The 8,946-nt window shown below is 41.2% G+C and overlaps 1 protein-coding gene across 1 annotated transcript; it reads right to left on the reverse strand.

The window, feature by feature from the left end:
- Positions 1-591: 591 nt before the first annotated feature.
- LOC128359979 (scavenger receptor cysteine-rich type 1 protein M130-like) lies at positions 592-8,545 on the reverse strand (the record flags this gene model as incomplete). The annotated part of the gene is made up of 8 exons (XM_053320293.1): positions 592-734; positions 1,906-2,235; positions 4,767-5,066; positions 5,149-5,454; positions 5,996-6,292; positions 6,369-6,671; positions 7,143-7,430; positions 8,260-8,545. Coding segments are annotated over 8 exons (2,253 nt in total), but the record flags the coding sequence as incomplete, so codon positions are not given.
- Positions 8,546-8,946: the final 401 nt, after the last annotated feature.

Genomic DNA, 8,946 nt, shown 5'->3' on the forward strand with positions numbered 1-8,946 from the left:
ATCTCCTGGGATCCATCCCCCTTGATACATAAGCGCCAGATTTTGAAATTTCGCTCTCTTGTTTCTTTTTCCTTTGCTTACTTATGTTGCTCCTTGCTGCTCGTTTATAACCTCTTAAACTTTTCTAGTACGTAATCCTTTGTTTAGTATTTTCGCAGCTTAGAGCATTCTTCCTTTTACACAGTTATCTTTGATTTTTTTTATTACAAGCCAATCAGTCGTATTCCAGTTTGACGTCGTTGCCTTTTTGATTAGCTCAGCGTAGTTTATTTACCTTTTTTTTTATCTTTTTCTAAAAGCCCACGTGCTTCAACCTTTGTCCGTTTCGGACTCAGCCAGAAAACCACATCTGACTCCGCATCTCCAAGGCTCAGCACGGCCTAAAAGACTTTTCTCCCTCAGTAATTCAAGCTGAATTCAAGAGAACCACTCTGAACCTTTTTATTGAATAAAATACCTCGGCTGTGCTGGTCAGCCTGAACTGAGGTACTAAGAAGAACTGAGTCAGCCGCACAACATCGTCTCTTCACCGCCTGTGACCCACCACGAAGCGCCAGTGGCATCTGCAGCTCCCGAGGCCAGCAGAACCACTCAGCCGAACCACACGCCGAAGCCAGTCACCACCCGCCGAAGCCAGTCAACCGGGCCCGCATTGCTGAACCCAGAGAGGAAGAGGCCAAAACCCCCGCTGAGTTCGCAACCAAAACCACTCCAGGGCTGACGATCGACGTCTTCTGCACAAGTAGGGCTATGGTTCCATATTTTACACAGGCTGGTGAAAGATTGTAGCTGACCTTTTAAACTCCACTGCCCTATAGTTATTAATATCGACAGAGTAGCTTTACATAGTATTTAGGAGTAGACTTTCAGTCATCACTGCTGCATCATGAGTTTGAGTCGCTATTAAACCTTCACTGAGCATAATTAACCTACCTCTTTGACGTTATATATGTGTGCATATGTTTCATGACGCTATATCTATTGTTACTTAATCCATGTGTTTAAATAAATAGCCTGTTAGTATCATAGACAAACTGTGTTTGTGTGCCTTATTTTCTGGTTTAAATACACTAACAAGTTCCCTGACGCCTAGAAACCACGAGCCTAAAAGATATTTGACTGATTCATCAAATTTGCCTTAATCAAATCTATTTAATTGAGTTATGGTTATTTAATTAATCCTAATTGAATAATCATAACTTCCGGATCTTACGTCCGGTGGTGCCCCTTTTAACGAGTGACTAATTATAATAATAATAATTATACAAATCCGCTACATCCCTATGTAGATATAAAGCTCTCATTTTAAGGTACCAAAAACACAACAACTCTTCTTTTTAGGTGATTACACACCAATTAAAAAATATGTATGTCTATCCTGTATATATCCTGTTAGGTGCCAATAAAACTCACACACTGGCCCTTTAAATTACAAATAGCAAATACTGGTTTAGTTCTTACAGATCTGTATTTGAAGAAAACAGGTGTCGAACTGCAAACAAAATCTTCTCTCTCCTCCTCGAACATCGTCTTCATCATCTCAACCTTCCCAACCACCAGCTGAAGTGTTCTTCTCAAGTGTCCTGGCTTCTGCCCCCTGCTGGCCCCAAAAGACACGACAGGAGATATCTGAAGTTACCTGCTGCAGTAACTTTTCTCTTCTAATTAAATCCTCCTCTGACTAAAGAAGCTTACTTTACCTTAAAGTAGAGGCAGATACCAGTGACACATGACATCATAGCCAGGAGAAGGACAAACAGTCTGATGGTCAAATCTGTTAGAGAGGCTGAAACACAATTTAAAAATCATCACTTTTGATCATCCTTTGAAACCATTAAATAAACATCAATATTTAAGGTGTTTACATTAAAATTATATCTTGACTCAGATTCTCTGTAACGTTACCTGCTTCATAGAGATAGAGTGGCCGGCTTTCAGAGGAGAAGTTTTGAGAGAAAACGTAGACATGATAAAGACATCTGTATTCCCCTGGGTGGGTGTGGTCTGCGGCAGAAAACAGGAAATGGGCAGAGTGATTGACAGCCGGCAGGGTGTAGTTCTGCACTGTGGCCGAGGTGTTGAAGACAAGCTGGAACGTGCCTCCTTCATACTGAGGTTGGACAGAGCACCTGATGGTGAAGTTGGAGCCCAGGAGCACCTGAGACCCCTGCTGCTTGCCCTGAGAGACCCCGTCAGTGGAGGGAGAGAGGGAGATGACTGGTTGAGCCAGCAAATCTGTTAACAGAGGAATAGATCCTTGGTTAAGATTAGATTACTAGTTACTCTATTTAAAATGTAATAAGTAATGTAACTATTTCAATGACTTAATCAAAGTAATGTAACTTATTACATTCGATGACTTTTCTAATTGTCTAACCAATGTTTTCATCTGTTAGGGTAAACGTTCCCATTAAGCACCAAAATCTAAGTGCAGCTGTTTTTCATGGATACTGACATGATTTATAAGGGAGATCATTTCTTATAAAGCAACATTTATCTCTCATTTGAAAATGTATTCATTAGTTCATGTAGATTTTGGAATATAAAATAAAGGTATTTGATAAATAAAGTGGGTTTAATTGGTACTGTGACTCCATTTAAGCCCATGTTTGCTCCAAATAAGCCCACGTCATGATTTATTTACTAAATATAAACAAATATTGATTTCAAAGAATTAAAAACATTAATATATGTATTCAGTAACATGTTAGATATTAAAAAATGAGCAAAAAACCCTCCTGAGCAAAATCGTAAAGGTATGACTTCAGATGTAACTTCCTTTGTAATCATCAACATGTTCATCGGTAACTGTGATGGATTACAGTTACATTTATTCTGTAATTGTAAAATGATGTAACTAGTTACTCCGGAACACTGACTAGCAGATATCTAAACACAGAGAGATAAAGAGCTCTACTTTAATAACAGTAACAACCAAAGTTAATGTGCATTCGTGCAAAGAGCAAACGGATTGGATGATTAATAACTCTACCCTTAGCTTGTCATATTACTGTAGGCAATGACAACAAGGGCTCAACAAATGAAGACACGACTTCTAACAATATGGTTTTGTGTGGGTCGCACAGAGTGGAAAGACGTGACCATAAAACACCGCAAATCTACAGCCAAACAATCTTCACAGCACAATGACAGTAGAGATAAATAACATATTAGATAATATTAGTTTGTTGATGCTGTTTATGTGACATCAATCCAACACTATCTCAATAATAATTCTACCGTATTTCGCATTGTAAATGGTCACATCACATCGTAGCCTAACTGATGTAACACTGCAGTGATTGCATTGTAATGCATTTCAAGAATAAAACATGAAACGCCACTTTTAATAAAAAATGTTAGAAAGAAGGCTGTGAGGAAAAATGAGCCTTGATAATCTGTTGTTAGTTTGGTGTGTGTGGTTATTTGTAGCATCCGAGTGTTATTGGCATGAGATTTAATCAAGTTAAACACGGTAAACGGCTGTTTGTGATGTGACTTCACTCTGGCACAACACTGCTCAAACTGGAGGCTGCAGATTTATCAATATATCTGTTCTGCTGCCTCTAGGTGGCTGCATGGATTTAATGAACTAAATGAGAAGGTTTCTGTGTGCCGCTGTGGACATCAGATACTCTAAGAATCAACTATAACAATACTCTGATGTTCCAACTTTAACCACATATACTGAGAGTTTAATTCAAAAAGTTGATTTACATTTGAAGCATTATTGCTGCACATCATGAAACATCTGCTGGTGATAAAAACACCAAACTGGCAGCAATGACTTTGCCTCAGACATATTTTCTCAGTACGTCTAAGACCCAGTTTTCACCAGAATACCAACAACCCAAGTTTGCACTGCCTCATTTGAATAAAACTCACTGAAATTACCAGACAGATAAGTGAAGCCAATAGGTTGGGAAAACACTAAACTAAACTCTCTGGTCGTAGCCACACCACAAAAATAGACTACAAAGAATTGAAATCACAAATCATTCATATAATTCATACATACAGAGTCACACAGAAGGCAGTCATTCGCAGACACAGCTTGTATTATACTTTTTCTGACATTTATAAACTGTTATGATGTTTTGTGTTGATGTTTTTTTCTACTTTCAGCCCGTCGCACATAGGACTGGGTATCATTTAAAAAAATACTGTACTAGTACCAATCCAAGTACCCTTAAAGTGATACCAATACCAATTGAGTACTTCATTCGATACCCATCACGAAGCATTAAATTAAACCGCAGACAGGTTTAATTTAATGCTTACATTGATTGGCTGTGAGCATGTCCATACAAATAGCCATGTTTTCTAGCTCTGGGTGCCAGAAGGATTGATTGTAGGTTTCGTTTGATGGGTGATGTTTCAATACTGTTTAAAAGGTATTGAGTGAGTACCGATACCCAGCCCCTAGCCTTGGTTGGTAAGGTTGTTGCCAAGGTTTTTCCATGTGTTGGTATTTCAGATTGAATTGTGGCTCAAAGATATACAGATGTTGTTTTGAGTTGACATTTTGGGTAAAAAATTAGAAAAAGTAGTAAAATCCTGCTACTATAGTACTAAATCTGCTGAGAGAGTGTGTCTGAGAGGAGGACCTTAAAGAGACAGGAGCTAAAAAACCCTGATTCAGACAGAGGTTGAGCTGGGGGGATGTAGTCAAGTAAAAATATTCCTGAAGACCCCCCCCCCCCCAATAAAAATATAGACCTGAAAATGTGCAGAATATGTCATGTTTAAAATGTGTGTAGTATTACCTGAGCATATCACTTCCAGGCCAGTGTGGCATTCATCTATACCGATCTCCCTTAGACACTCCTGCAGGGAAGATGCTGACTGGACACAAGGAGACTTGATCCACCACACAACTCTGTATGGAAAATCATCTGATCTCCTCGTTGAAACAGCAGAACCACAAACCAGCTGTGCACACACTGCAGCTGCAGACTTCTGGTCCCATGCAGAATCTGAGTCAGTCACTGGTCTCCACTCGCCCCGGTTTTTCATCTCCAGAAATCCAGCACAGCGACTGGGCTCTCCCACCAACCTGGTATCACCTGGAGCTGAGCAGAGACAGGAGAACCATTAGTAGAAGAAGTATACGAGTGAGCAAGATCACAGCTACAATTCATCATCAACCTGAGCAGGTGAGTCCAACAGCTTTATTTGGTGAGCAGGTCTTCCTCACTGAGCCGGACCCTTCACAGTCCAGCAGAGCAGACTCATTGCCTTCACACTGGAACTCTTCAGTCCAGACGGCAGCCTCCACTTTTCCATAGAGCACCCCCTGGAGGACTGAAGGTGCCCCACACCCAAGCTCCCTACATACCACCTCTGCATCCTGCCAGTCAAAGTCATCTTCACACACTGAAGACCACGACAGGTTAGACTTCACTTCCAATCTGCCTGAACAGGAAACAGATTGATCCACCAGCCTGACAGACTCTGTGGAGAGAGTAAAACAGGTCATTTTCTCATTAGAAACATCCTTCTATTTAGGTTTGGGTCGTGGCAGTATTTCCATCTTCCTTCCTGGATCCTGAGGTGTTCCCATAGGTCAGATAGGACATGTGATCTCAGTGCGACATGCTCAGAAAACTTCAAAAGGAAGGCATGACCGCACCACTTCGGTCTAGACTCCAATGGACACAAAATGAGCACCTTCATGCTTCCAGGTTTCTACTCTGAGCTCTTCTGAGCTTCTCACCATGTTTCTAATGATGAGCCCAAACTCCATTCACAGGAAACTCATTTTGCCTGATTGTATTTGTGTTACTTTTTCATGGCAGTAACTTTGTAATGTTCCCCAACACTGCTGCTGACACTACAGACTATGAATTGGCTGTCGAGATCACATGTCTAACCCTCATTGGTGAACATTGAGCCCAGTATCTCAGGAATTACAACCATAGTGGACAATTCAAAACCTCATAATTTACATATGCCAACTTCGTATACTGTAACACAATGTTATTAATGATGTTACCTAAGCAGGTGATTTCCAGGATGTCATAATAAGTATAGTTCCTTGTTGTCACACACTCCCTCACTGTAGATTGAGACTGAACACAGGAGTATTTGATGTACCACGCAGGCCGCTCTGAGGAATCCTCTCTCTTCACTGCCGAAACAGGCGAGCCGCAGTCCAACCATCTGCATATTATAGCTGTTTCCTTCAGACTCCAGGAATCACTAATCACCACTTTCCACTCTTCTTGGTGTTTCATCTCCAGTCTACCGGCGCAGTCGCTAGCTCCTCCCACCAACCTCACATCATTACGGTCTGAACAAAGACAAGTGAGTAATGAGTGAAAGTGACTTGCAATAAAAACAGATGTTAACCTGAATCAAAGCTGTACCTGAGCAGGCGAGTACAACAGCTTTGCCAGTTGAGCAGGTGTTTCTAGTTGACCCTGAGCGTCCACAGTCCAGGAGAGCAGACTCATGCCCTTCACAATTGAACATGTTCATCCATCCAGTCTCCACTTCTCCATGAAGTTCCCCCCTGAAGACTGAACGCTCCCCACAGCCAAGCTCTCTACAGACCACCTTCGCATCCTGCAGGTCGAAGTCATCTTCACATACTGAGGACCATGACTGGTTAGACTTCACCTCCAGTCTGCCTGAGCACAGGTCAGTCCCATTCATCAGCCGGATGGAGTCTAAGAAAGGAAGAAAGAAAGAAAGAAAGAAAGAAAGAAAGAAAGAAAGACCTGTTTCAATGTTCATTGACCTGAAATTCAGTGCAAGCCATTGCTGACTCTCCTCCTTAATTTCCTTTGGGATGAATAAAGTATCTATCAATCAATCAATCAGTCAATCTATCTACCTACCTACCTACCTACCTACCTACCAACCTCCCTACCTACATACCTATCTATCTCCTTTTAGCTCCGTTTCAGTCTCCACAAACTCCTAAATAAGTAAGCTCTGCTAAACATTTGCTATACATTTTAAGTAAAGGTGCCTTTTGTGACACTCAAGTTAACTTTACATCATTAATACAATAATTAATACAATAATCAACAAGCAGTTATAAAACATAAAGTCAATAATATCAGTACAAATATCAATAAATAATGTTTGCAGCCTTGTTTAAACAACTGACTGATTAATATCATTAATGGTGTCACCTGAGCAGGTTATCTCCAGGATGAAAGAGGAATGTACAGGTCTTCTGAAACATTTCGTCAGCAAAGATTCATCGCAGTCAGATTTGAGTTGCCACATATGTCTAGGTGAGGTGTCTTCTCTTCTTCTGGTTGAAATAACAGAGCCACAGTCCAACTGTCCACACACATAACCTGCTGACCTCAGGCTCCAGTAGTCCTCCACCACTGGTTTCCATTCACCCCATTGTTTCATCTCCAGAGTGCCAGTGCATTGGCTGGCTCCTCCGACCAACCTGACATCAGCCGGCTCTGGGGGGGAAAAAGAGGGCAGCTTGTAATGAAACCGAACTTGCAATGCAAAAAGAAAGTGGACCAATGTTAGAGTTGCAATCAGTGGTAAAACCAAAGCCAGACTTTAGAAGTCCTGAGGTCACAATTTAAAGACTGTGTAAAGTGAATTCAGACATTTTCTTCTAAACACATTAAATAGGTCATAAATGTATTTCTAAAAAAAGGTGTAAAAAGCATTTCAACCATTTAGATTTGAATTGTGGAGCTAGGCTTCACAAACTGTGTTTCAAGATTTCTGTGTTCAGGATTTAGTGATTAGCATAAACCCGCCCCTGCTGCTGTAGAGGTATAAATACATTCAGCGCACACTAGTACTACTACTACAGTCTACAGTTAGCCAGTTAGCTGAGTTAGCCACCGAGCTAGCTGCCGAATTAGCTGCCGAGCTAGCCGCCAGGGTTAGCAGCTTAGTTAGCCGTTAAGCTAGCAGCAGAAAGTTCTCAGACGTAGCATCCATGTTTCTGGTAGAGGTGGTGACTTTGATTGACAGGTGACACTTGGTAGGGGGCGGGGTTTCAGCAAACTTTGAAGCCTAATTTCATATATTTGGTGATTTTTTTAATCATTCAAATTTGGCAGGGTGGTTAACAACACACTTCTGTGGTATGTCGAACTCACATATTTATTCTTACTTTACACGGACTTTAAAGAATAATATACTGGCAGTGCTAATTGAACCATTTACTTTTGTTTTGTTGGGCTAATAGCCACCATTTGTCATTTTATTCCTTGCATCTCAAATTGCTTAAGATTTTCAGGACATCATTAGTAAATTCTTCTCTTCTACCTGAACAGGTGAGTTGAACAGCTTTGCCAGAGGAGCAGATGTCCTTATCTGAGCTTCCACAGTCCAGGAGAGTCGACTCATGGCCTCCACAGCGGAACTCTTTGGTCAACACTGGAGCCTCATACTGCGTCGCCTGGATGACCGGAGAACCTCCACAACCAAGCTCCCTACAGATCACCTCTGAATCCTGCAGGTCGAAGTCCGCCTCACACACTGAGAACCACGACTGGTTAGACTTCACCTCCAGTCGGCCTGAGCACAGGTTAGTCCCATTCACCAGCCTGACAGAGTCTGGAGAAAAAGAGAAAGAGAAAACATGCCATGGATCTAGACGTAGAAGTCATGATTAAGGCCTGAGCACTAACAGTGAATCTGCAGGATTTTTTTTTTCTTCTTCCAAATCAAACGTATTCTTGGCAGCTAAAACATGCCCAAACAAATCTTATGACAATTTGCCCAGATACCAGACCCGGTGAGCAATTTGATATTTATGGGTTGAGGAAATCACAAAATGGCTCAACAGCGCCCCCCCTTGGCGAATTGTAAGAATTGAGCCCCTCGTTCCAGATTGACACAAACAAATGAAATTTGGTACACATATTTATCATGTGAAGACACACAAAAAAGTATATTGGAGCCTTTCCTTAACTCTAACAAGAAGCCAGCCATTTTGATTTGAATTTTCAA

This window comes from Scomber japonicus, chromosome 6 (assembly GCF_027409825.1).
Source record: "Scomber japonicus isolate fScoJap1 chromosome 6, fScoJap1.pri, whole genome shotgun sequence".
NCBI classification, from domain to species: Eukaryota; Metazoa; Chordata; class Actinopteri; order Scombriformes; family Scombridae; genus Scomber; species Scomber japonicus.